Source organism: Spermophilus citellus, assembly GCF_964194105.1.
Source record: "Spermophilus citellus genome assembly, chromosome: 17".
Lineage (NCBI taxonomy): Eukaryota > Metazoa > Chordata > Mammalia > Rodentia > Sciuridae > Spermophilus > Spermophilus citellus.
Genome location: NC_138199.1, coordinates 77,076,303 through 77,103,822, shown reverse-complemented (window position 1 = coordinate 77,103,822; position 27,520 = coordinate 77,076,303). Strand labels below are relative to the sequence as shown.

General features: G+C 57.1%; 1 protein-coding gene across 5 annotated transcripts in view; it reads right to left on the bottom strand.

Annotated features, from left to right (window-relative positions):
- Positions 1–3,172: 3,172 nt before the first annotated feature.
- The window catches only part of RPTOR (regulatory associated protein of MTOR complex 1), a 332,026-nt gene continuing 307,678 nt past the window's right edge, over positions 3,173–27,520 (bottom strand). For 3 of the 5 annotated variants that reach the window (XM_081272395.1, XM_081272394.1, XM_081272396.1), the window contains 10 exons: positions 21,631–21,736; positions 18,678–18,792; positions 17,627–17,751; positions 15,049–15,153; positions 11,407–11,513; positions 9,529–9,656; positions 7,256–7,342; positions 6,268–6,384; positions 5,746–5,875; positions 3,174–5,191 (listed from right to left, as the gene is read on the bottom strand). In XM_081272395.1, the coding sequence (XP_081128521.1) occupies positions 5,123–5,191; positions 5,746–5,875; positions 6,268–6,384; positions 7,256–7,342; positions 9,529–9,656; positions 11,407–11,513; positions 15,049–15,153; positions 17,627–17,751; positions 18,678–18,792; positions 21,631–21,736 (1,089 nt within the window). In that variant the 3' untranslated portion in view covers positions 3,174–5,122. Of the gene's footprint in view, positions 5,192–5,745; positions 5,876–6,267; positions 6,385–7,255; positions 7,343–9,528; positions 9,657–11,406; positions 11,514–15,048; positions 15,154–17,626; positions 17,752–18,677; positions 18,793–21,630; positions 21,737–27,520 lie in introns of all 5 variants that reach the window. The other 2 variants (XM_081272392.1, XM_081272393.1) reach the window with 1 other exon arrangement.

The window sequence follows — 27,520 nt, the reverse complement described above, 5'->3', positions numbered from 1 at the left end:
AATCTCCTTCTCAAATCACTCAATGCTGATGTGTCATCTGAACTCTCCCCGTCACTGACCATGGAATGAGGACCCTCACGAGGCGGGCTCTCGTGGGAGCGCCTCACCTGGGTTTCCCAGCTGCACCCTCCACCCCTCCCAGGGCCCCTCCTGGAGTCACAGACACTCAGGGCCAGGTAGGAGCTCCTCGTGTGATCCTGCTCCTGCTAACCCGAGGCCAGGCTACAGTTCCTGATCCCACAGATAACCCCGAGACTGAGAGCCTGGGCCGATGCCTTCCCGCCCTCCATTACCCCTGGGGACCCATGTCAGCCAGGGCTGAGGAGGGAAGGCTGCAAAGCCAGAAGGGACTCTGCCCCTCCCCCAGATAGGCTGGGTTCTGTTGGCCTCATCAGGTGTGGGGCTCTGGGTGGGTGTCCCTGGGGGTGGACAGCCTCTTGGCCCCTTCACCCATGGTGCTGTGCCCAAAGTGATGCTGGCTTCCGGGCTGGGGGCCTGGGTGGTAGGACGGCTTGGGAAGCCTTGGCTCTGGCCTTGGTGGCCATGCTAACTGGAGGACAGCCCTTCCTCTCGGGGCTGGGGTCCTGCGTGGTGAATGGCCTGTCACTTCCCTGGCCCCTGGAAGTCCCTGTGGGGCCTCAGCCTGTTCGGAGGATGCTGACCTATCCCAGGGAGAAGCAGCAGGTTCTGGGGGGCGTGGCAACCATCCTCCTAACTGCCCTGAGCCTGCCTGGCCAGGGTAAGGCAGGGTCTCATAGGTCAAGGACCCAAGTGGTGGTTGGAGGGCTGCCTCCCTGGCCTGGGGACCTGAGGCCCAGCCCGCCAGGTGGGGCCAAGAAGGCTGGGCCCCAGGAACATCCAGGGCTGCCACCACTGTCCTCAGGGCCTCCCCTCCCCCACAGTGCTGTTGAGAAGGCCCTGGGGACACTGGTGGCAGCCTGGGTGTGTTCCCCACCCACAGGGAGCACCTGGCCACGGAAGTGCAGGATGGACCTTCCCTGCAGGGCCCCACAGCTGCCCTCAGGAGGGGAGAGCTGGGAGAGAGCCTCCGGGAGCGGCCTGCCCAGGGCCAGCCTGCCCAGCATGCTCCTGGCTCTCCTGCTCCAGCATCTCAGGGATGGGTGACCTCCCCAGTCACTGGCCCCACTTCTTGTCACCTGGCGGGCAGGCGGGGTCTACCCCTACTTGGCCTCTGGGGTGCTGAGGCAGAGTGGGGCCAGAGGTGACTGGGCTGCAGCCACAGGGACCTGGTGTCCTGGTGTCACGGGAGGGCACAATGGCTGATGTGAGCATGCAGTAGGCTGCCATTGGGGACTCCCTTTTGCTTCCTCCCTGTCCCACTGTCCTTCTGGGTGTGGCCTTTGCTCTACATTCCCCTGACCTCTGAGCCAGTTGCAGAAACCAGCTCTTGACCACAAAACAGACCCCAAATTGGAACGTCCTCCCTTGAAGAGGAGAGAGGCCCATGAGCAGGGACTCGCTCCCTGTGGGCAGCGCCTGCGAGACAGCCTCTGGTGCAGCCCCTGGCCTGACGCCCCCACTGCCTCATAGACTCTGAGGGGAGCTGAGCCTGGGACCTTGAAAACAGCTGCCTCCTGCCGAGTGCTGCCCCCCAGGCATGGCCTTTCTGTGGGCCTCTTTCCAGGACCAGCAGCCGCGGGCCCCATGGCTAGTGGGGCAGTAGAGGCCAGGGAGGCTGACCCGTGGAGGGAGGCACTGGAGGCTCTGGGCCTGGCTCACCTGTCAGCACCCCACAGGGCATGTTGCTCCTGTCCTGCCTCCTTGTCCTGCGGGGGTCACCTGAAGCTGGCCATTTGCCTCTTCTGCTGGGCACGTGAGCAAAGCCAGCCTGCAGCCGGCGCCCTTGCCATGGCCACAGGCCTGGAGTGGCTGTGGAGATCCGACTTGACGTCAGGCCTCCTTCCTGAGACTGCCTTGGGTCCGTCCCCCGCTGTTATGAACACCCAATTTGTTCTCAGGTCGTGCGGACAGAAAAACTGATGCTAATAGGAGAAATATCACTCTTGTAAGCAGAGCTGACCTGGCACAGCCCCACAGCGCTGGGCACCTCTCTTGTTTAGGATGAACCCTGACTTAGCAATCCCAGCGCAGGAGCCCTCCAGGTCTCCATGGCAACAGCTGCCTCCCCCTCTCTGGCAGGCGTGGAGGACTGGGAGCCGTGGCTGTCTGCGTCACAGGAACCCACCTTCTCAAGGCTGCACCCATGGCCAGGCCCCAGGTTTGCTGCTCATGGCCGCAGGCAGCCCCCAGGGGCCATTAGATCCCAGGACAGTGGCCAGCACAACGCCAGGAGCTCCACAAGGCAGGAGCCGCGGCCGTGCAGCTGTCGGGCTGCAACCTTCCTGGCTTCTCTGGCCAAGGACCCTGAGCCTTTGTGGGTTCTGTCTGGAAGGAGGGTCTCTGGCTGTGGACAGAGGGGGCGGTCCGCTGAATAATGCCTCCAGAGATGTCCACACCTCAACCGCAGGGCCGATGACTATGCTTGCCCCCGTTGAAGCCAGTTAGAGTCTGAAAATTGGTTCATTTGAAAATGGGATGGGGCTGGTCACCCAGGGGCCCACGGTGGTCAACAACACTGAAAAGGAAGTGATGTCAAAACCAGCCCTCCCCTTCCCTGGACCTCCAGACACAAGAGACACTGCTGGCTCTGGAGAGAGGAGGGGCAGACAGGCCCCCCTGGAGGGGGACAGAGGCGGAGCTTTCTCCCCAGCAGCAATGCTGCCCTGGGACACCTCATTCTCAGCCCTGCGAGACTCGAGTGGACTTCCCATGTGGGACAACGGCTGGCCTTGTTAGAGAAGCAACACAGCAGCAGGAGCCCCCTGGAGCTCGGCCTTGGAGAAGAGACTGTGTGAGTCGTCTGCTCCCAAAGGTAGGGCCGCACTGGGTTGCTGAGGCTGGCTTTGAACTGTGACCTTCCTGCTTCCGCCTCCCAGCTGCTGGGGCCATAGGTGCGGCCTTCCCTTGAACAAACTCCTCTCACAGGGACAGACGGGGCACATGATGTAAAGTACTGTGCTTTCTTTTGGGGCTGAAGCCCAGCTGCCTGGGCAGCTGCAGAGGACTTAGGCAATACCCCCCCCCCCAAGGCTCCCTGCAGGCCTGCCTGGCCCCCCAGGGGCAGAGGCTGCCACCAGCGGCCACTTATGCACGTCTTTAGTTTTCATTAAGTTTATTATTTGTCATTGCTCTTAGGTTCACATTACGATTCCATGTTTTGTCAAAGTTTTTTTCAATTCTCATTTTGGTAAAATAAATAGAGATAAAGGAACTCTAGGCGGTGCTCTCTCGAGCCTGTTAACTTCATGATTGAGTTTTCGCATCAGCCTGGGAAGGCCCTGCCCACACGGTGCTAGCGGATGCACAGCATGGGCAGGGCTCCAGCGGACCACAGAGGGGAGGGCCTGACCCCTCCAGAGCCATCTGCACTTTGCCAGTGGTGGTTTTGCCTCAAAAGTAACAGAAATACAAGTTAGGTTGCAATCAAGCTGAACCTCAGCTACGGGAGGTCAGCAGCTCTGTGGGTGAAGCTCAGTTTCCAGAAGGTTCCAGGGTTTCACCCACAGGAGATCCCCTCAGAGCTTAGGGGGTGCAGGGGAAAGGGTAGAACTTGTGGGGGAGTCAGGACTTTCTAGGGCCTTCACCCTGGAACCTCCAGGTGGACAGCTCATTTCCTGGGGGCAGCAGAAGGGTCTCCTCCTCCTCCATCCTGCCTTGTCCACCCGTCTGGCTCTGGGGTTGGCTCAGGGCTGCCCTCAGGGCTCCATCCACCTGGAAGAGTCTTGGCCAAAACAGAGCTATCGCCCCCCAAATGAGGGGCCTGGCCTTCCTGTCCCGACTCACTCAGACCCCACTATTATTGGTCTCTGATCGGCAGAATCAATTAAGCTGTCTCATTCCTCATCTCTGAAAGATCCTGATTCCCAAGGAAAATGGAAACGCTTTCCAAACGCCATCATTGTGGTTGTGCCATGTGTGTGCAATCGGCAGCAATTCCGAGCTCCCTCCCATGGTCCAGCCGTCCACAAGGCCCCTCTGGAACTGCACATGCACGCGCGCGCACACACACATACACACACACACACACACACAAACACACACACGCCGGGCAGGCCAGGCCAGGCCTCCAGAATGCTTCTGCATCACGGACTGCAAGATGCAAGCCTTGCTCACACCAGCGTAGGGCAAAGGGCCGAAGACCGGCTATTGCTACCCACAACCCCTGGGGCTCAGTGCACCTCAGCACCTGCGTGAGGTGTGTGCACGGCAGGGAGGCCATGGCACCCATGCACACATGCACCCCAAGCAGGGACATGGAGGTCCTGGCCATGGTCACTAGAGCAGCACTTCAGGGATGAGCCTGCAAGTTGGGACGGTGGCTGATTTGTGAGGACCTCATTGTGTCTAGAGCAGCAGAGCCAAGGGGCCCTCTCCTGCGAACGCCTTCCTGCGAGAAGGACCCAAACCAGAGTCCAAGGGCCTGGCTGTACGGGGGGGGTGGGGTGAGGGTGGCGAGCCCCCCTCTTCGTACCACGACCCCCCTTGACAGGGAGGCCTGCAGCTGAGCAGCCCTGGAGGGCCAGCTCGGGGCTGCTTCCTCCTCACTGCTGGCTGCAGGAGTCTCCCTCCCTGTTTTCTGACACCTCAACATCCTCCAGCCTGTTCCCAGCGGCTCCAGGCTCAGGCCTTGAGAGGGCAGTGGGGCCAGGCCAGGCTGGTGGGGGCCATTCTGGGGCTCACGGGAGCCCCAGTGCTGCTTCTCTGTCGGGGCTCTGTCGTTTCTGTAGCTAATGCTCTGATCACAGGGAAAATAAAACAAGTCTGTTCCCTTAAAAAAACCTCAGAAGGAAAAGAGGCCAGGAAGGGGCCACGGTGCACAGCTGTGTGTCGGGAGTCTTGGAGCCTGGGCGCTGGTTCTCTGCGAGAAGTGATGTCAAAACAAAGCCCTCCCCTTCCCTGGACCTTCTAGACATTACAGCGAAGAGAATAAAGAAAGCGCGTGGCCCTTCCTCCGAGGGCAGCAGCTGGGTCAGGAGCCGACGTCTGCGGCGAGCCTGGGGTTCACTGTGTGTGTGGTGGCCGCAGCAGGAGCCTGGTGCCACTATCTGACGCGCTTCTCCACCGAGTACACGGAGATGTAGTAGTCGTTGCTTCCCACGGCCAGGTGGGGCTGTGGGGTGAGAGAGCAGACGGGGCATGAGTAGGGGCCACAGGCTGCAGCGGGCAAGGTCATTCCCGCAGCCTACCTCTGCACTGAGAGGGGCTCGGGAAGGCGGCCTGTGAACTGCCAGGTGTTGGCAGGATGGGGCGTTGCCCGTATGCCAAGCACAGGCAGAGCGTGCACTACCCACAGGGCCCTGCTGGCACCTGGGCAGAGCTGTAGGCAGGCTCCCGTGGAACCCCGCACTGCAAGGAGAAGGCTGGCAGGTCCTAACTTGAAAACACAACGGCCTACAACCCAGGGGCAGAGTGCATGGACAGGCCTGTATCACACAGACCTGCTGCCTCACCAGGAGGAGCATGCCTGAACCCTTTCTGCTGGAGGTTCCCCTGATGGCATGTGTACAGGGGCCAGAGGACACTGCTGCTGGCCCTCTGCTCTGAGCAGACCTCCATTCCTCATGTGTTCTGGAGACTAGGAAGGGAAGGCCCAAGGCTTGTGGGTCACTCAGGTGGCCCTGTCCACTACCCCCACTGCCCCCACCCTGGTGTGAGGGCACAGACCCAGTGTGGGTGGAAGGCCAGGCAGCTGATGGCCCCAACTCGCTGGCCCATGAACCCGTCGTAGTACTTGATGTTGTTGATGAGTTCGCCGTTTCCGTTGTAGATGGCGGTGAACTGGTTCATGGAGCCGCTGCAGCAGGAGGAGGAGAGAGGTTCAGCAGTTATGTCCCTCTCCTTTGGGCTGGGAGACAGAACGGCCCCCAGAAGAATGGCTTAGGGACAGGCGGGCTGGGGATGGGGCTGGTGTGGTGGTGGGGACAGGCCAGGAAGTTGGCCCAGGGTCCCCAGACAGAGAATGGCAACTTGTCTGGATGCCCTCATGTGAGGATGCAGGCCTCCATCCCTGGAGACCCCTCAAGAGTGTTCTGGGAGATGCGGCAGGGAAGAGCTCTGTTCTCAGTTCACGATGATACTTTAATCTTCCACCCCATCTTTCTCCAAAAGGCACAGAGGATGTAAACGTGGCAGGGCTGGGGAAAGGTGGCATGGGGGAGAGGGGGCTGCAGGAGAGGCAGCACCTACCATGCGATGAGGTTTGCCTGGGGGTGGATGTCCAGGGACGTCAGCCCCTTCACAATCTGTAGCACATTCACAGACTCAGGCATCCGGGGATCAAAGAAGCGCACATCTCCATTGACACTGCAAGAGAGGGCCGCAGTGAGGCCTGTGGGCCAGGCCTGGGGATGCCCTGCTTGTGCCCTGGCTGGAGGATGATGGCCCTGGACATGTGCAGTCTGACACCCACTTGCACCCGCTACTGGAAGCCAAAGCTGCCTGGGCGTGCTGTGCTCTGGTGCTGGGCCCAGCGGCCAGGCCCTCACTAAGCTCTCCCAGAGCAGAGAAGGGTCGCATGTGGTGCCTAGGGCCACTGCTGAGCCTGCTGCAAAGCAGGACACCCATGGGGGATGGGAATGGCTGTAAGTCAAGGTGCTACTGGTCACCAAGATCAGATTTTGGGCCACTGGGGCCCAGGGTGGTGGGAGATGGAGCTGGGTGGGGTCACGCTGCCTGCAAGGAGGGCCCTGCCTTCCACCTCTGCAGGTGTCCCTCCCAAGAGCGGGGTTTTGTCTTTCTATCACAAACAAGGAAGAGAGGGCATCTCTTTGAAAGAATGGAGGCTTTGTGACAGTAAATCACACTCTGGTGTTCCTTTAACGGGCAAATAAATATCCGCTGCTCTCAGCACAGTATTTACCGAACAGCAGAACTGAATTTATGCACAGACAATGATGTGTGGCAGCGGGCAGCAGCAGTCCTGCTGGCCACGTGCCTGCAACAGCATGTGGCCCTGCCGCCTGTGGGGAGGAAGGGGGCCACGCCCCCCAGGGCTCCTTTCTGCTTGGCAGGTGTCTGACCACCCTCTGGCTCTGCACCCTGACCTTCCTGGCCAGTCCCAGAGACAATTATTGCCCTGAAATGCCAGCATCCCTGTTTAAACACCAAGGACGTCTTTAAACGGAGGAAAAATAATGTTTTAACAGCAGGACGTCTCATGACTATCCCACGTTACCTCACGCTCACGATGTGGCCCTCGGGGTGCTTCTGCAGGTGGGCCTTCACCACCCAGGCTGTGTGCTCCCGGTAGGTCATGACGCGGCTGCGAGGAGGAAGGCGTAGTCAGGCAGTGCTGGGCAGGGCCAGGCTCAGCTCCTCTCCCAGGCCACTCAGGGCTCTGGGCGGACAGCCATGCTGGCTCCACAACAGGAGGCCACACATGTGGTCTTGAGTCAAGAAAAAGGAAGCATTTATGGAGAGTGTTGAGCTGCCTCTGCTGCGGGGCCCCAAGTAGCCCTGCCCATGCGGGGACACAGCCTTTTCCTGAGTCCTCCTCTAGTGGGCACCTACTGTGCCCTCCTTGGGCTGGCTTTTGGCCTTGGGCCAGTCTCAGGCCCACACCGACACCACGCTGTGTCACACTTCCAGGCCCCATCACTGGTCATCATGTTGCCCATCTGTGTTAACAGGCGCATCGGGAGTGTGAACCCCAGCCCTAAAGCCCTAAAGCTGTCCAGGGGCCCTCTGGGGTTACTGACCAGGAGCCCAGGTGGGAGCTGCTGGCTGTATGGACCAGGGCTCCCAAGGGCCTCCAATGCCTGGCAGGAGCTCTCAGGACCCCTCACATACTACCCACAGGGAGGGGACCAGCTGGTCTCCACCCCTAGGCCTCAGAAGCAGCAGAGTCAGGCCTGCTTGGGGTTCCCCACTCAGCCCAGCTTCCCAAGACCCCTGTGTCTCTGCCTGCTGGAGCGTGGGGACCAGTGGCTAGGGCCTGTGGGCTGCCCACTGCTGCCCTGCAGCTTGGGAAGTGGAAGCACGCCTCTCCTCTCCTGCTGCCTCCTGCCACGGTCTAGAGAGCTCTCTGAGCCATCCTTACACCTGGGAGCCACGGCCCATCTTGGGGGGAGACTGACCCCATGCAAGATGTAAACAGCAACATTCTCAAATACCTGGGGAGGGCCTTGGGGCCTGGCGGGAGGGGCTGCAGGGTCAGGCCAGGAAGGGACACTGCTGTGAGGCGGGTGCAGGGAAGGGAGAGAGGAGGGAGGGTGCTGGGGGACTGGGTAGGGCAGAACTGGTAGGGCCAACACCTGGAGGGCCAGAGCCTGTGTGCCCACTCCCAGCTGAGGGGTCGAGGGTGCTGGGCTTGGGGCGAGGAGGGACCACCACGAACCCAGCTTAGGTGCGTTCTGAGGGCGAGGTCGGCACGGAAGCTGCCTGACACAGCCAATGCCCGGGGAATTGGGGGAGGTGAAGACAGGCGCTGACTTCTCTCCCAATCACCAGGCCTGATGGGAGCAAGGCTGCCTTTTCCTGGGTGAGTACTGAGGGGGACCCTGCCTGGGGCTGGGGGCTTCCTGGGATCCTCTGGCCCTCTGTGGAGCCAACTCCCAAGTTCAATGCCTGCCTGCCCAGATGGGTGTTTTTGAGGGGACAAAGATGGCTTAACTAAAGGTCTGGAGACAATGGACGTCCCATGAGATCCACTCTGAAGTGCAAGATTCAGCTGGCTCCAGTGGACTCCTGCTGTTGACCTGCACCCCTGGGAGCAGTCTACCAGCTGCCCACAGTGGGGCCTCTGGGGACAGGTTGCCCGTTCTGGCAGGGGCTTCCCACCAGGGAACATGAGAGCCTGTGGTGCCCTGGCTTCCCCCTGTCCCCAGGAGCTGGTGTCTCCTGGGTGCCTGAGTCAACACCCATCTCAATCCTGTCCTACTGTGCTGGCCATGAGGATATTTCATCTCTGGTGGCCACTGCTGTGACTCCTGGACTGTCCCTGTTGGCACCAAGCCTACTTCCCAGAAAGCAGTGGGTGTACAAGAGACACCAGGAACAGGACCACCGGGACGCCCGGCCCAGGCCGTGGATGCTCTGCATCTCCTGTTGAGGGCCTTAAGCCTCAGCCCCCTGTCACCTGCTGAGTGGCAGCACCCAGAACAGCAGTGACACCTGGTCAGCCCCTGCTGGGCCCACACGTGCTCCCTGACTCCTGACGCTCCTGCTCACAACCCATGTGAGATGGAGGCTGAGATGGTGGGGCCTTTCCAGTCCCCCCCCACTGCCGTTCTCTCCAGGCACAACCTCCAGCATGCCGAAGGCCGTCCACCCACTTCCACGGCCACAGGGACTGGCCTGTGTGGAACATGCCTCGCTGGAAACCTGCTGTGGGCTCCTGGGGAAAGCATTATGTCCCACTGAGCAGCTGAGACTCCTCAGTGGGCAGTGAGGTGACTGCTGCTGTGTGGAGGGGCAGGGGCCGCAGGCACGGGGGTGGGGGTGAGCTACCATTCGCTGAGCGCCATCCTCCTGTCGTAGACACGGATGGAACCGTCGCCAAGGCCGGCCACAATGAGCGAGCGGTGGGAGTCGCAGGACAGACTTGTCACGCAGCTGTCGGCGCCCGTGGGGATGTCCTGGCCCAGACAGAGAGGGCTGAGATGGGGCACCGCTACCCCAAGCCCACATGGGCCTCACCTCCCTCCCTGTGGACTGCGGTCTTTGCCTCCACCTGCCAGAGGCCATCGCAGGCTGAGGAGCTCAGATGGGAGGGAAGGGCAGGGGCACATGGGACTCGGTGCAGCCAGATCTGCCTGAACACCTGCCCTGCACCTGCGCACTGGCCAGGGCAGGCCGAGCTCCGGCAGTATCCTGGAGGCACCCAGGGCCATCTGGCTATTGGCCAATTAAACTTCCCAACACCATCTCCCTCTTTCCTGAAGAGAGACAAAGTACACTTTGGCAAGGAGAACTCCTATTAGCTGCCCCTGAGGACTCCTGATCAGTCCAGGGAAGAGCGGAAGCGTGGACCCTGCTTCCCCTGGAGGCTGCACACAGCAGGAGGACTGGTGAACGCCAGCAGGGGGAGCCGCAGGCAGCAGATGGGCCTGTGGGGGCAGGGACGGACACGTGCTTTCCAACCCCAGTGGGGACGCTGCGGGAAATCTGCACATGTGGACTCTGTGTGAGGGGCAGGCCTTTGCAAGAGCCCCCCCACTTCTCCCTGCACCTTGAGGCAACAAAATACCCGGGAAGGCACCAGGACCACAGCTCTGGGTGAAGGCAGCTGAGAGTGGGGGAGGAGGTGGGTGACCAGGGACACACTGGCTCTGGAGGCCCTTACACTCCACAGGGAGACGGATCTGAGCATTAGGGTCTCCATGCTTTGCCCTTGAGGAGTGGGCACCTGTCAAGTTCCCCAGCAGGAGCACAAGTTGTTTGGTGCCATCATGGGATCTGGGCCCAGGACAGCAGGAGGCCGAGCACAGTAATTGTGACAGGAAGTGACCTCAGGCTGCAGCTCTCCTGGGCGTCACCACAGTGCCTAACAGTGGTGAGGTCCAGCCTCATGTCCAGCTCCTGTCACTCCTCCTTCCTGGCTCAGTTCTGTAGCAATGTGGAGCAAGCAGCCTTCCTGCCACCAAGGGGCCAATGTCTCTCCATTGGTAGGGAGGACAGGAGAGGGTGGGGAGGTCTCTGCCCTGTGCCTCTCCAGGGACTCTAGAGAAGGGTGTCCTGGACTAGAGCCCTCAGGTGCATCCCTGAGGTAGCTGTGGTCTTGCCTCTGCTCCTAAAGCGGTGGGCACAGCTGGATTTTAGCAGGCGGCCTGTATGGCCCTTTCACAGGTGTCTTAGGCAAAACCAGTGCAGATCCCTTTCTTATTAAAACTAAAAAGAAAAGAGGCTTTAAGCGGTGGGGCTGTGGCTTGGTGGCAGAGTGCATACTCAGCACTTGAGAAGCCCCGGGTTCACTCTCAAAAAAAAAAAAAAAGCTTTGAAAAGCACACGAATAGTTAATCTTCTAATTTAAAATATTTCACCCCGCTGATTTCTGATACTCCCTAATCTGCCAGATAAGACAATATTTAACAATGATCAGGATTAGCTTAGACTTAATTATGCTGCAGCGCAGGGTCAGGTGCATGATTAATGTGCAGCCAAGGTGGTGATCAGCTCCGAGGCTGGGAGTCTGTTCTCGCCAGCAGTAGGCGCCATCTTGCCCATCTGCTTCCCTGGAGGGCTGAGACGGGCACAGACTGAGCTTGCTCTGGAGACCTGGGTCTGGGTTATTTGAGCAAGGGGTCTGTTCTGTGCAGGGGGAGCATGGAGAGCCTGGAGGAAGGGGCTGCACAGGGACCAGGTGCTTGTGGGGCCCACCATGGTTACCTGCACCTTCGTTTCACGGTCGGTGTCCCAGATCCGGACAATCCGCACATCCCCTGAGCTCATGAGGAGGCCAGTTTCTTGCTCCCAGTCCACCACCATCCCAGCTCCTGGGGAGGCAAGCGGGACACGGGGTCAGTCCCTGGGGCTACTCCAGGCAGCCACTCAGTCAGCGGCTCCAAGGAGCACTGCCACCCTCCCGCCATCGGGCAGGTCCCCACCTCCTCCTGAACCCAGGCTGGGGCTCCCAGGGCAACGAGCTCAGGCTGCCGCGGTGGTGGCAGCCTGCCCTGGAACCCTCCACACTGAGGCATGTGCGAGAGGGAAGAGTACTGGGGTCCAGCCACTTGGGAGGCTGAGGTGGGAGCACCAAGTTCAAGACTGGCCTGGGCAATGCAGAGAGGCCCCGGTTAAAAAGAGAAAGGAAAGAAATGAGGGTGTCCTTTTCCGCCTGGAACTGGACAGGGAGTTATACACTCGCATCATAGTTTCTACTTAATACAAAAATATTTTGTGTGTGTGGTGCCGGGCATGGAATCCAGGGCCTTCCACATGCCAGGTGAGTGCCCCACTGCTGACTGTGTGATTATAAAGGTTTTAAGCACACACGAAGGAACACGGTGGAAATAAACCCTTATAACCCGCCACCCAGATCTAACAGTCCCCAGCAGTTTGTTTTTTGGGGGGTGGGGTTGGGGGGGCCCAGGGCCTCGTGTGTGTGGCACCCGACTGCCCAGCTGCGCGCCTGCCCCAGGAGTTGCACTGCAGCCACGTGTGCGCGTGCCCCTGGGCTGCAAAGCCTGCCTCCTCCACACGGAGCAGCACAGCGCGGCGCAGGAGTCCGACCTCCCGCACTTGCTCTTCCCTCTGATGTCCAGAGAGGCAGCTGCCATTCAGACGTCTGTGTGGCACTCCACCGACAGTCATATTAGCTATTCCCTCGTGGAAACCACATCTCAAGCCACATCTAAGTGTGTCCTCTCGCGCAGTAAGCAGCCCCGGAGGGGAGCTGTGGGGCCACGTGCTCTGCACCACATACTTTTTCCAGCTGTGGTCGCCTCATAACAAAAGGGAGGGAAACTGAAGAGGAAGTGTCCATGCAATCTGGCCGGTGTGGTCGGCTGCCTGGGCACCAGGCAGGCTAAGGTCCAGGATGAGGGTCTGTGGGGACTGGCACCTGGTGAATGCTGAGAGAAGCAAGGAACCCAGAGCACATGAGTCACCCTCTTTGGACCAGAGACTTCTCCCAGGACGCAGCTCAGCCTGTGTCCCGGCTGTCCTGTGGTGCCACCACCTCATCCTCCTGTGCCCTGGGCCTTCCAGCTGCTCCTACCGCCTGCTTCCAACCTCGTGCAGCCTGGGCCCCACCCTCTGGCCACTGTCCTCTTTTGTTCAAATAGCCTCCGTGGAAAAGGAGAACACAGGTAGGAGAGCCACAACATTGCTGGGACCTGGATGTCCCTGGAGGGAGGGCATACCTGTCCCCACGTGGAAGTCATGTGACAAGGTACCAACCACATAGCATGGGGTCGGGGCAGGTGGGCTTGATAGCACCTTGTGCAAGGCCAGAGCCCCACGTCTAGGTACACCTGGACAGCCAGTTTGCAACTTGAGAGACCCAGCTGAGTAGAGATGTGGAAGTCCTCTAGGACAGTGCTGATGTCTGTCCAACTGTCCTACAGAGGGAAGCAAGCCCTAGGTCCTGGACAGCCAAGCCTGCAGTGTGGAAGTCTTGGTGGAGCAGAGGAAGGGATTCTGGAGGGGAGGCTGCTGTGCCCAGGTGTGTGTAGCTCGCTGAGCAGGAGCCATGGGGGCACCATGCGCCAGTTCAAAGTGTGCTTGTGCCCTGCTCACCCTGGGTTCTGGACTGGGAGACACTGCACTCCCCAGAAGGCAGAGGTCCGATCCCTGCTTGACGAATCCTGGACACAGGCCTTAGATGTGTGTCCTGATATACAGCCTGACCAAAGAGCTAATTCTTTCCTTAAAACAGGGAGACAAGGCAGGACAGAGCAGAGAGCGTGGAAGTCAGACCAGCCACCCGCATCCCAGGCCTGGTAGTGGAGAGCCAAGCCTCGCCCTGTGCTGCCCTGGAGCACAGCTGTAGATTTGGTGCCTGCCAGCCAGTGGCTAGGCGCCCAGCTTTGTGGCCAGCCCAGAACTGACCTCTGCGACTTGGGGAGCTCTGCCTCTGGCTTGTGCCTCTGCATGGCCACCTGCCCCAGCCTTGGGGCTGCTGCTCTGTATACCTCCTTGGTTGCTCCAGTTAATGAACAGTAACCACTGACCAAAGGCTCAGGTCAACGTTCACAGGCCGAGGCTGGACCATTGCACTGCTCTCGGGGCCAAGGTGGTGGGACAGTCTCGCCCTGGCAGCCTCACGCTCCACCCTGGGAACGGGGCCCTCCCTGACTGACAGGGTGTGGAGGATGGTCTGGTTCTGCCTGTGTCTTCACAGAGACCACTGCTGTCCTGTGGCACAGCTTCTCACGTACGTGGGAGGGTGTAACCAACCACGGGGACAATGTAGCGAGGACACCCCCGGCCCCACACAGAGGAGGGCCTCTGGTCTTTCTTTAGGGTTTCAGAGACGGTAGTTGTGTTGCTCTTTCCCTGACACCTGCCCCAGCCCTGTGGTTTAGTTTAGTTTTCTCTGGGGAGATCGGACACTGAGTCTCCATATAAAACTTTTACAGAGGTCAAGGTTGAGTTTTCTCAACCATCTTGAGTTTTCTCACTCATCTTCCCTTTATCTTGAACTTTTAATATAAGAATTCTTACAAAACACTAAGATGTGAGTCCAGAAGCTTCCCTGGCACATCCCTCCAACACCCTGTAGGCCCTGTGGCCCGAGGACAGGCAGCTGTGACTCCACATTAAAGATGGGCTAGGACAGAGAGCTCTGGAAGGCAGGTCTCCCTGTGAACCTAGATTCTGCAGCCGACGACCCAGAAACACACTGGCTACGGGAGGAGTGAGGTTCTACTTGCTTATAATTTGTCTCAATAGCAAGGTCCAGAGAGAAGGGGCTCATTTTGATGTTCTCTGTAGGAGAGAAGGGCAGGGACAGAACTGAGAGAACCAGGAGAGGCCCCACACAGACAGGGGCTGGGAAGAGGACTCGGATGGGGCTGCGGAAATCACAGGCAGGAGGAGGAACAGCCAGTGGTGGGCCACAGTAACTTCACCTGGTGTCACCAGGGTCAGAGGGCTGTGCTCATGGGTGGCCATTCCAAGATGCACAGAGGGCTCTGGAAACTCAGGCCTGGAAAGTCTGACCTGGTGGTCCTCCCAAACTGCCCAGAGCTGCTTTGGTGGCTGTCCATCTCACCAGCCTGGGCAGCCCACCACACTGGTCCTCAAGAACATGTGACATTTGCTGCTGAGGGCCAGTTAACCACAATGTGTTTCCAAGCCACGCTCAGCTTCACACCAGGACAGGTGTGACCAGAGCTCAGGGCCATCCCAAGACTCAAAGGCACTCAGAACCCTGGGCCTGTAAGCCTCGTGGCTATCAGGGAAGGCCACCTACTAATGAACTGGGGACTCTGATGTGAATGGGTGGCTGGTAGGGAGCTGGTCCAGAGGCCTTGGAACAGTGACCCCTGCAGCTCTGGACTTCCTTCCCGAAGAGCCCAGACCCACCTCGTGTGGTGGGCAGCATGTCTGAGAGCCCCTGCCATGCAGTCACCATCTCTGGGTTCTTCTCCAAGTCAGCAAAGTTCTTCCACACCCTGATGGCGCCATCATCTGAGAAGGAGAGAGGGGGACATGATCCTCTGCCCTGTGCTAGCCTCGCCTGCACCCCACATGGGGGTCAGATCCCTGTCCTGGACATCATGCTCCACCATGCCCAACAGTGGGCCCTGCACAGGGCAGCCAGGCGCTCTGGACACCTGTTCCCATGCTCTCGCAGTGTGGGACTCCGTGCTCACTTCCTGTCGGGCAACCGGGGAAGCTGGCAGCAGGGCAATGGGACCTGTGGTCTCTGGGCATCTGGAAGCCACAGAGCTTCTCTGGAGCCGGCTTGGGATCCCTGCAGGGGAGCTCTGTGGCCTCCGGCTTGTCCCCGGGGTGGGAAGGAGGACTTGGTGGAAGCTGGGAGACGGGTCGGGCCTCACCTTCTCTGTTCTTCCCCTTGAGTACTTCAGTTGCTCATCTTGTGCAGACCCATTCTCTCCAAAACCTTTAGGCCTGCACCTTGTCCCCACTTGCCTCGGTGCTCTGCGCACACACCAGCCTGAAGTTGGAAGGGAGGGTAGCCCAAGGGGCTCTCACACAGACACAGGAGGCCCTCTGCTTTGCAGGTGCCCTCAGCATCCTCCAGCAGACAGGCAGGGGGTCAGCTGTGTGTGGTGAGCCTCCCTCCCCAGGACCCACTCTTTGGCCTCAGTACTGAAGGTTGGCCTCCTCCACCTGTGTGCCTGGCTCTCAAGGCCACCTTGCAGTGAGTGCCCTGCTCTGTGACTCCCCACAGGGGTCCACTCTTAAGGAGCCCTCCAGCCTTCTTGCCTTTGGTGATAAGAGATGCTCATGTCTGAATTGTGCTGCCCCTCGGCTGGGCCTTGCTGGGTCCTGCCCACGGTGCCGACGCCTACAGGGAAGGACTGGCTTTGGACATGGGCTTCCTTCTACCAGGCTGAGATGGCTCTCTTGGAGGAGCAGCTGCTAAGGGACATTTCCTCATGGTCAGGTCAGTCACAGGGGACCCACAAACACTTCAAAAGAGATGTCACTGACAAGCAGCAGCCTCGGGAGCTCAGATGCTCAGGTCCGGGACCAGGACAAGACAGGGCGGAGCGGCCCAGGGCGGGTGAGCCTTGATGCCTGTCTCCTCCCTCCGCTACTGACACCTCCCTACCCACACAGCTTGACCTTGGCTTCTCGTTAACAAGAAGGCATCATGGAGCCAAAATTTTCTTTTAATTTTTTTTTTTTAGTTGTAGATGGACACAATACTTTCATTTTACTTATTTATGTATTTTTGTGGTGCTGGGGATCAAACCCAGTGCCTCAGACGTGCTAGGTAAGCACTCTACCACTGAACTCTAACCCTAGCCCCCATGGAGTCAAATTTAAAGTGCCAAATGAAATGACAGCCAGGGGACTGGGGTTGTGGCTCAGCAGTAGAGCGTTTGCCTAGCACGTGTGAGGCCCTGGGTTGATCCCCAGCAGCACATAACATAAATAAATAAAATAAAGGCATGTGTCCAACTATACCTATAAAATAAATATTAAAAAAAAAAAAAAAGAAATGGCACCAGCCTAGGGTGACTGGCTTGGAGAACTACTGCTCTACAGTAAGAGTAGGATGATGATGTTTCAGGCCAAAATAAAAACCAAGAAAATCTCCAGTGTGAGATCCACGGCCACCGCTACCTGATGGGCACCCTTCCAGAGAAGCCTAACTTGCAAAGGAAGGGGGGACGCAGCCCTGGGCCATCATAGCCAGGCAGTGAGCTGCTGCCCACTGCGTCTCCCAGGAAGGCCAGGGGGCAGAGGCTGGTGATGGGATGTTTCCCGGAAACATGGAAGGGCCAGAGACCCAAGGCGAGAGGTCACTGTCCAGGAGTCCTGCCAACACTGCCATCTCCGCTCCTGCCCTGGGACCACACCCTTTCATAAACACCCCCATTTTAAAAAATTTTTTCTTTGGTACCAGGGATTGAACTCAGGGACACTCGACCACTGAGCCACATCTCCAGGCCTATTTTGTATTTTATTTAGAGACAGCACCTTTTTTTTTTTTTTTTTTAGATTTTTTTTTTTAGTTGAAGACGGACAAATACCTTTATTTTGTTTATTTATTCTTATTTATTTTTATGTGGTGCTGCGGATTGAACCCAGGGCCCAGCACGTGCGAGGCAAGTGCTCTACCACTGAGCCACAACCTCAGCCCCTAGAGACAGGATCTTACTGAGTTGCTTAGGGCTTCGTCCTTGCTGAGGCTGCCTTTGAACTCGTGATCCTCAAGTCTCAGCCTCCAAAGCTGCTGGGATTACAGGAGTGTGCCCCCACACCTGACAAACACCCCCACTTTTAAACTTCATTTTTACTTTTTTGTGGGGCTGCTTTGGAACCCAGGGCCCTGCATGCAAGGGAAGCAGCTCCACTACGAGTGCCCCAGCCTCCAGGCCTCCCTGGTCTGAGTGACAAACTGAACAGCGTGTCTCATGGCCCCCTTGCTCTGCGTGGCTCAGGTGCGTGCAGCCAGGCCACTCACCTGTGGCTGTCAGGAGAAGGGAGCAGTCCTGGCCGTTCAGGTACTCCATGGCAGTGACCCTGGTGTAGCGAGGGTTCCCATTGTGGAAGTAATCCAGCTTTTCTCCTTTCTCCCAGTCCCAAAAACTTGAGGGGATAAGAGGAATGAGACCGACCATCAGGGGAATGCAAACAGAGTCACAGCAGGACACCGGTCTCTCACACCTATGGGACGGCTGCCACCAAGAGCCAAGGTAACGAGGGGAGTGAGGAGAAGCTGGAGCCCTGAGCACCGCTGGACACAGAAGGTCAGCCCCTCCTCCTTTGGGCCCATCCAGGGATGGGGAGATGACAGGAACATGGGCTACACGCCCACCCCTGTCCACTGCAGTGCAGAGCCAGCTGGGGGCCCAGATGGGGTGGGGGAGAAAATTCTTCCCCTTCCAGTGGAAGAGGGCTCAAGGCAGCTCCCGCTCCTGCCACGCCACGGCAAGCTGCCGTGGACACTGCTGTGTCACATGAGCCAGGCAGGAGAGGGCAGTGCTGTGCAGTCACTTCCACAAGTCCCTAGAGTTGCCCACCTGGGGCACAGTGGGGGTGGCCAGGCCAGGGAGCGGGTATCTGGGTGTGATGGGACTGCGACAATTTGGGAAGATGGGGTGCTCTGGGGGCAGCATGGAAACGTCCAGTGTGGGCAGCCTGGACGTCATATTTCACCTCAACTAAAGCGGAGTAAGCAGGTGAGGACAGTAGGTGTCACAACACTGCCCCTGCCCACCTCACCGCCAGCGGGTACCCTGCACCGCACAAGCCAGGCTCGCTGCTGTGAGGCCCGGCTCTCGGGGCCGCGCCTTCTCCTGGGTGCTCTTCTGTGGGAGCCCCTCAACATGCTTCTTTATCACGGAGCAGGTCTGGAGGCTCCTGTCCCTGTCCTGAGGCCTATGGAACTAGGGACCCCCTTCAGTAACATGACTAGAGCGGGGCACGGGTGGGTGGGCAGGGGATGGCGGGGAGAACGCAGGGATGCTGGGCACTGGTGCTGTCCCCAGGTAGGGTCCGTGAGTGAGGCCTACCAGATGCTGTCCTTGTCAGCCACGGCGATACATGGTGTGAAGGGGTGGAACTTGACCACAGAGGGGACACCAGGATTCCTGTTCAGAAATATCTGGTCGTCCAGTCTGGTGATGCCTGCCGGGGGGTGGGGGGGAAGCAGGATGAGCCAGGGCTGGCTTGTAGACCGCAATACCCACATGTTTTAGAAAGGCCAGTGTCAATGCTTGTGTCTGGGGGCCGGGAGAGGCACAAAGGAGACCAAGGCAAAGCAGGAACCAGGGAGGGGGCCAGAGCACACCCCAGGAGGCAGTATCCCAGGGGCAGGGGTGCTCTGCTCACAGCAGAGCCCTTGGCTCAGAGCCGATGCTGGCAAGTGCTCCATCAAGGCCCTCAGGCCAGACGGCAGCAGTGTTCATGGCAGTGCAGATCTGTGGCTGAGGGGTCTATGAAGGGCGTATGGATTCAGAATGAAGCCCCAGGGCTCAGGCCTGGGACAGGGGCAGCCACCGCCTGCACTACATTCAAGGGGTCTTCCAGTCCAGAGAGAGGCTAGCCAGGAGTCCATGACCAGAGGACACAGACTCACAAGGCTATCCAGAGAGGGTGTGGGTTCCTCACCAGGCCTCACACCAGCACAAGGAAATACCCGCTTAGGGCTTTGCAAGAGCCCACCTGAGAAACAACCAGAAGAAGCAAGAGACGCAGTTGGGACGGGCTGAGATATGCTTCTGTTGGATAACGGGGGTTTGCTTGGACCAGGTGCGGGTCCCTAGCATGGGGCTCTTCTGCACAGCCCTGAGGAGAAAGGCAGCAAGGCCAGCTCTGACCACAGACTCCTGTGTGGCCCTGGCACCTGGGTGCTTTGGGGACCACATGCCTCCTTAGCTGGCGAGACCATCTCTAGGGTGGACAGAGAAAAGCCGGTGGCTCTGTGTAGCTGTGCTGGTGTGGAGCAGTGGGGGAGCCCAGCAGGAGGGCAGCCCCCACCTGGGCACAGCTGATCTGCTGTGGGTGGCTGGGCTGACTTTGGCTGTGGGTCTTACACGGCAGCCTCCTTCCCTTGCCCATGTTCAGGTGGCCCTGAGACCACAGTGCCAAGGGCTGCAACCACAGAATGTCGGCACTGCTCAGTGTTCAGCTGAGTGAGTGGCTCGGCCAACTCCTCCATCTTCCAACTCTTCTTTTTTTTCCCCCTTCTTTTTGGCACCAGAGATTGAACTTAGGGGTGCTTAACCACTGAGCTACATCCCCAGCCTTTTTTATTTTTTGAGACATAGTCTCACTAAATTGCTCAGGCTGGTTTTGAACCTTTGATCCTCCTGCCTGAGCCTCCCAAGCAGCTGGGATTACAGGTGTGCACTGACTCTTTCTTTCTTAAGTCAGCAAGCAACAGAGGCCGCACTAAGGAGAAGAGAGTGTCTGTGGTGGGAGGGCTCTGCCCAGGAGAAGGGCATGGTCGGTGGAGCCAGCTGCTGTAGCCTGAGATGCCTTCTTCTCACCCAGGGAGTTTCCTTTTCTTTTGGTAAGAGAGAGCCAAAATAGTGGGCATGGCTTTGAGCACTGAAAGATGAAGGGAGACATCTAAAAGCAAACACAGAACCGAGCTGAGGACGTGGAGGCTGGAGAAGGCAGAGGCGGGGTCGCCTTGGGTGGCCTTTCCTGGCTCCTGTCCTCTGGCAACGACTGTGCTTCTCCTGTTGACTGCGTTCAGCCACAGGCACTGCATTTCTACTTACTGTTTACATCTTCCCCAGCATACAGGTGGCTCTCAAATAAAAACAGGCACAGCGCGCCCCAGTGCTGAGCTGGTGATGCCTGGAGAGGGTGAGACTCTGCTCACCTCAGCGGCTCTCGGGCCATGTCCACGGCGTCTCCCTGCCGTGTGTGCTGCCGTTTCCAGCAGACCACCAGCCCCTCTCCTGTGTTTTTGACAAATATCTTTCTTTTTTTTTTTTTTGGTCACAAACACTGGAAAAGGGAATTCCTAACTGGTTTATAAAGATATTCTTCTTTTTACGTCTAGAAATCTTGCTTTTTGTTTCATGACCGGAAATGCCAGTCACATACCACCTCTACAGCTGGGACCAACTGCTGGTATGAGCAGCTTGAGGTCCCCGGCCCAGCCACTCTGTGGGCAAGAGTGCCCAGCTGTGAGGTCAGGGGTGGGGGAGGCCATGACCTCTGCATCCCAAGCCGTGGGCTTGCGCCCTGGGCTGAGGCTGCCTGGCTCTCATCCCTGCTGGCCCTCGGGGCCTCCTGCTCACTGCCTCCATCGAGGGGCCGCCTGCAGCCCAGACCTGCTCTTGGGAGCTCCCTCTGCCAGTCCTCCACAGTGGCGGCAGCCTGCGGTCCTCAGTCGCTCACTGCCTCCACCCCATGGTGCAAACGAGGTGGTTAGCAAGGGGGTGGTTTCTGGCATCTGTTGCTAATTTGGGAGGTTTAGTGCAAATGGGACTGAAAGCAGTTCGGGATGGACTTGAAGACCGCTCCAAGGACCACGTGGAGATACTGGGTGAGGCCAGACCTGTATTTGTTTTCTGTTCCCAGGAAAGGACACCCTGTCAGCTAGGGAGACATGGACCCCCAGGGCTTAAGAAGCACTTGTACCCTCCCTCTGGAAACACCACAGTGCAGAGGTCATGCTCCCCAAAAAGGCTGCCAGTAGCCAGGGCCTTGCTGACGGTCTCCTCTGGAGTGACCATGCCCATGGAAAGTGCAGTCCCAATAGCCCCTCTGCCCCAAGGCGCCCCTGTCCCCAAGCCAGGTCCTCCCTGCTCCCAGCTCTAGTCTGCACAAGCCTGCTGAAGGACTTAACTGCAAGGGGGCACAGGGGTACTCTGGGTGTCAGCGGAGTGGGGGCTGTACAAGGCTGCACATGGGTCTGGCAGGTGGGCTGCTCATAGGGCACCCTCCTGGGCCTTCTACTCACCATGGAGAACTGTGCGCATGCCCCGCCCCGCTGGCTGCTCTTACCCTTCTGGATGACCTGCTGCGCCTGCTTCCTGACGCGGGTGTTCCGCAGAAACCGCCATTCCCGCTCCTTGCGGATCTGGCTCTCCAGGTCGTGTTCTTCAGGGATCTTCAATGACAGAAAACATACAATTACACTAAGCAACTTGGAAACGGTCACTGTGCCGATAAGAAGGATGTCTTTCCCAGAAGAGGCAGCTCAGGGCCACGCCTGCAGGGTGCTCTCCATCCACGCCTGGGCTGGGTGACCCTCTAGCCAAGCTGGCTGAGGGCATGGCTAACAGCTGCAGGGTGCAAGCTGAGACCCAGGAAGTGCCTCCCAGCCTGCGCCAGGCCACAGGCCACGCTGGCTTGGACGATGAGACCATCCATGCGGTGTGGGAGTGTTCTGCACCTCACACCCAGGGTGGACCCGCTGGTTCTGTTGGGAAGTCCTCCAAGATAGGCGTTAAGTAAAGGAGATCAAAGCCTGCTTCCTCTTGGCTCAGGGAGCAGAGGCAGGACCTCCCACAGCAGCCAGGGCCAGTCAGGACGGCCATGCGGGTCAAGAGCACATGTGTGTCATTCTAAAAGCTGCTCCTGAGGAGAAGTTCAAGGATAAAGGGCACTGAGCAAGACGGCCAGGTTTGCGTCCCTGTGTGCATCGCCCAGCAATGGGAAAGCCACACACAGAGAACACAGGAGGCTTGGTGGCTCTCGATGACCACGCGGCATCTCTCTCTGCCTGGCGTCCCCGTGTGGGCAGGCGGCCCACGGCTTGTTCTCCAGCATTTTATCACCGTGTTTCTTTTTCTTCTTAAAAATCACAAAACATACACCCAACAAAAAAAGCAACAACAAAAAGGAGGACATCCAAACCCAGCAACAGGAAGAGGTACCCAGGGCTCCCTGGCTCGGGCCAGCCGAGGAACGGCCCCAGGATGGCAGGGGTGGGTTGTGGATTCATAACAATGGGTTTCTTTTGTGACAATCCAGAGCTTATTCGGAAAAAAAAAAAAAAAAAAAAAAAAAAACAAAAAACAAATGACCAGAAATGTAGAGCAATAACAAGGAAAAACCTGGAAAATGAGTGAAGCCCATGCAGAGGAGGCGAGGAGCTGCTCTGCGATGCAGCTCTCCTTTCTCCAGGAGCAAACTGGAGAAGGAGGCCTAGTAGGTGCTGAGGGGACGTGAGGGGACCGAGTTCCAGGCCCCTGACCAGCTCTCTGTGGTGGGGGCACCTGGAGTGCATCTGAGGTGGCCAGGCCATCTCCAACCAGCGGCATCGAGAGTCTCCAGGCCCCAGACTGCAGCTTCCGCCAGGCGAGCCCTCAGAGGGGAGCCTGCAGGCCCACAGATGGAGGGTAAGAAAGGACAGAGGAGGTGCAGGGAGAGGCAGGGAGACAGTGGGTGGGCAGAGAGATGGGAGGCGACAGAGGGCGCCCTGAGGACAGTGCACCAACTGCTGGGGACACTTCAGGACAGAAAAGAGGAAGTTGGCCAAGAGATTATTGTCCTTTGTGGTGGTTCTTCATCCCTGCTGTCCCTCTTCCTCTGTGTCCCTCTGGAAGAAAGCGCTCTGGTAAACAGGAGCGGAGGAGCAATGTCCCCCGCCCCTCAGAGTTCCTGGGGGCTGTGGGTGGCGGAACAGTGCTACGTGATTAGGATCATGACATTGCGACTTTGGCACCTCTTGGCTTCTCCTCAGACAGAAACCAATTACAGTTCCGCAGCCTCCCACGGAGGTGCGACAGCTGAAAGCCAGGAAGCCAGCTCCTTTCCGGTCGCAAAAAATGGGAAAACCAAATAGAAACCCTTGGGCTTGTGATCTGAGGAAGATGAGGGGTCCCAGAAGGCTGTGGGGCAGCAACGGGGGCACGTCACAGAAGGGTCCCGGCAGGAGGACCTGCACATCCTGGAGCTGGGTCTCATTTTCAGACCTTTGCATTTAAAAAGGCTCAAGGGGCTGGGGTTGTAGCTCAGTGGCAGAGTGCTTGCCTCCTACGTGTGAGGCACTGGGTTCGATTCCTAGAACCACATATAAATAAGCAAATAAAACAAAGGTTCATCAACAACTACAAATATTAAAAAAAAAAAAAAGGCTCAAGGGGCGAGGGGTGCAATTCAGAACAGGAACAGGACTGTGGAGAGTGGCGAGGCTTGGGTAAAGCTCAGGGGAGAGGAACCTGCTGGACGGACACTGGTGCTTTTCCAGGGGCTGAGCCCTCAGGTCGACACACCAGACATGGGGGAGCACGTGACCCAGTTCCAACCCTCCATCTTTTACAAGAAGCCACACAGTGTGTTTGCAGCTGTAGCAGGCAGCAGTGCCCACTGACTCCACGTCCTGCCTGAGCCCCTCCAGGAGCACTGCTGGAGGGGGCCTGTCGGACCCCTGGAGCGCAGGATGTCTATACCCAACAAGGGCCCTTACCTCACTGGCTATACTTTTCCTTAAGTATGACCTCGCGTAAGAGAAGAGAGCGTCTATCCCCTAGAGTGTAGCTCACAGAGATCCAATGCACCTCCTCTAGACAGTTGTGGGTTTTGCAAATGCCAGGATCCTAGAACCACCCTGCTCAGGACAGAGACAGTTCTTGCATCCCTAATGAGACCTCCCTTCAGCCCCAGGCCCTGGCAACCCCTGGCCTGTTTTCCAACCCTGTTGTGCCTGTTCCGGGAGCTGTGTGAAGGGACCACTCCATTCGGGCCTGTGATGGCCCTGCTGCTGTGCGTACCAGCAGCCCTCTGGGACTTGTCTGCTGACTGGTAGCCCTTGCATGGCTGTGTTGGCTCCTCTGTCTGCCGGGGGTGCGCGTCTGAGTTGCTTCTAGCTTTGGTGACAATGTACATGGCCACTGTGAGATACACATGTAGGTTTCTGCATGAACTTCTTAGGTTCCTCTGTGGGTTGCTGGGGTGTGCTCCTAACTTTATGAGAAGCAGCCAAATGTCCCCCAAGTACCTGCACACCTGTGTTGGCCAAGAAGGGGCACACCAGTGGCTTCCCATCCCTGGCTAGTCCAATCTTGCCTTGAGTGCAGGTCGGTTCTGCAGTGGTCCTCCGTGTGATCATCTGCCACTTGTGTGTCTCACCTGGGCAGGGACCATGCAAGTCTTTTGCCACCATTCTTTAACTGGGCTGCATTTTCCCAGTTGCGGGATTCTGAGAGTTCTTATGCATACCACATGCAAGTCTGTGTCAGACGAATGCTTGGCAGTTTTCAGTCATTGCCTGTCTTTCCTTTTCTCAATGGTATGCTTCAAAGCTAGTGTTTGATTTTGATGCAGTTCAATGTGCCACTAGACCATGTGGCTTATGCCTCCTGTATCTTAATGCAAAGTCAGGAAGGTTCTCTTGTTTCTTCTAGAGGTTCTAAGGTCAGGAGTCTTGCAGTTGGGGTGTTCACTTTGTGTAGCTGGTGTGCAGGGGTGAAGTGTGGAGCGAAGCCCTTTCTTGGGACATAGCACTGCTTGCTGAAAACTTCATTGAACGGCACTGTTTTCACACATTCCTTGAGAGTCAACTGAACATGTCTGTGCAGATCTACTTCTGGGCTCTCTGTTCTGTCCTGTTCATCTGTGTGTCTGTTTTGCCCCAATCCCACACTGTTCTGATCAACTTTACACAGGGTCTTGACATCAGAGTGTGAAGCATCTAATTCTCCTTCAATTTCAAGGTTCTAAGGTTATTTTAGTTTCTTTGCTGTTTCCTACAGATTTCATAATAAGCTTGTCAATTTTTTAAAAATTTCATTAGAATGTCGACTGGGACGGCCTGCGTCTACCATCAGCCGAGGGAGTTCTGGCATCTCCACATCACTGTCTTCAGGTCCATGTACGTGGTCCCCATTTATTTAGGTCTTCTCTGATTTCTTTCATCAGTGTTCATCAATTTTAGCATGTGGATTTCCTTTTAAATTTATACCTAGGTTTTTGTGGTGCTTTTACAAATGGTACTGTTTTAGAGCTTTTCGTAAGCAGTACTAGTTACTTCTTATAGAAATGCCATTGATTATACATAATACATATATTCTGCAAACTTTTACTAAACTCACCACAGCTCCTTTTGTAGAGTATCTGTAACTTTTTAGACACAAATAACGTCCGAGAACAGAGAGGGTTCTTTCTACCCTTCCTATCTGCAAGCATGTGTTTCCTTCTATGCCTCCCTGCCGTCCAGGACCTCTGGTAGGCTATTAAACGGTGGGATGAGATGGCCTGGCCTTGCCCCTGATTTTAGAGAATAGGCACCCAGTCCTGTGCCGAGTGCCCTGAAGAGCACTGCTGGGCAGGTGTCCTTTACTCCTAGCTGGTGAGTTCTTACCATGAATGGCTTGAGGTGACCACGTGGCTCTTCTTCAGTCTCTGCTGAGCCAGCTTTGTCTCACGGGGAGAGGGCCCACCTAGTCACCACAGCATTGCTGCTGCTTTGGACTTGTGGATGTCACGCTGAGGATTTGGCCATGTTCACAAGAGACGTTGGTTTTCAGCTGTCATTCCTGTGATTCTTGGTCTGATTCTAGTGGGAGAGGAACGCTATCTTCCCAGAACGAGTTGGGGAGTGTTCTCTCTTTTACTTTCTGTGTGAAGTGGGTATGTCCCTTTCCATAAAGGTTTGGTGTAATTTCAGTGAACTCCTCAGGTCTAGAGCTTTCTTCATTGAAAGGTCTTTAATTACCAATCTCTGTATTGGGGGAGTTAGCTGTGAAGCCACTTTTGTGGGAAGGTCATTTGAGATGTAAGAAGCTGCCCAGGGTTGCCATGGAAATGAAGAATGCGGGCTGCAGAGTGTAGCCGTGGACCATCAGGAGGGGGAGGAGACCTCAGGAGCGAGTGCACACCTGTACTCGAGGTGACCTCAACTTCCTCTGTTTCTATTTTCCCAGCTCTTACTAATGCACCTGAAGAACCAGCTTCTTGGATGCAGATCTAACTGATGGCAGGGCAAGTTCTGCGAGGACCCTCAGGGCCCACGGCGGTGTTCTGAGCACAGGTCGGGGCGTGAGGGCCATGTTCCTTATGCAGGGAGCACCAAGGGGGTCGCTGCTCAGCTGGGGTCCGGCTCTACTCCACAGGTAGTGTCTTGAAATAACTTTACCATCTCTTCAAGCTCTTTTTCTAATCAAAATTATATTTTAACCTGTTTTAAGTTATAAAACTAATAAATGTTTTTCTAAAAATTTCAAGTCACCCAGAAGTTTATAATACAAACCCAGTCCCTGTTCCTGACTCCTCCACTTCCCGGTGACTAGTGGCTGGGCTCGTGGACAGCTGCGGCATGTGCCCCAGGCTCCCAGAGGCACACATGGATCTCACAGAGCACGGAGCTCTACTACACAGAGGCAGCATTTTGAATGAACTCTCATGTTGACTTTGGCTATTACAAGCAACACAAATCCAAATGTGGTGAGTGTCTTTGGGCAGATGTTAGTACACATGTATCTCAGAGGTTTTAAGTCCTCAGAGCAGGACTGCTGGTTTTGAGAGCATGCCCACTGGCAAGTCTTTCTCTCCTCCTGGTTTTTTTTTTGGCAGCACAGGGGACTGAACCCAGGGTGCTCTACCACTGAGCTACACTACCAATCCTTTTAAAAACATGTGAGATTGGGTCTAGGTTGCCCAGGCAAGCCTCAACTTGCCCCATCACTGGGATCACAGGCGCACACCCCCGCGTGGGCTCTTTCACGATTCTGACAGCCGTGGCCAAGTGCTGCTGTGGAGGCGGTGTTGCCCACATGCCACAGCACCAGGGCACCTGTGGCCCTGCCCCTTTGTGAACCAACCTTGGGATAGAATCAATCTTTGAAATCTGCCAACTGAGAAAAAAAAAGTCATATTACTTTTATAATCAGAACAAAATTCAATAAATCCTTTTCTCTAAGCAGAGAGCAGACAGTTTTTAACTGGGCTC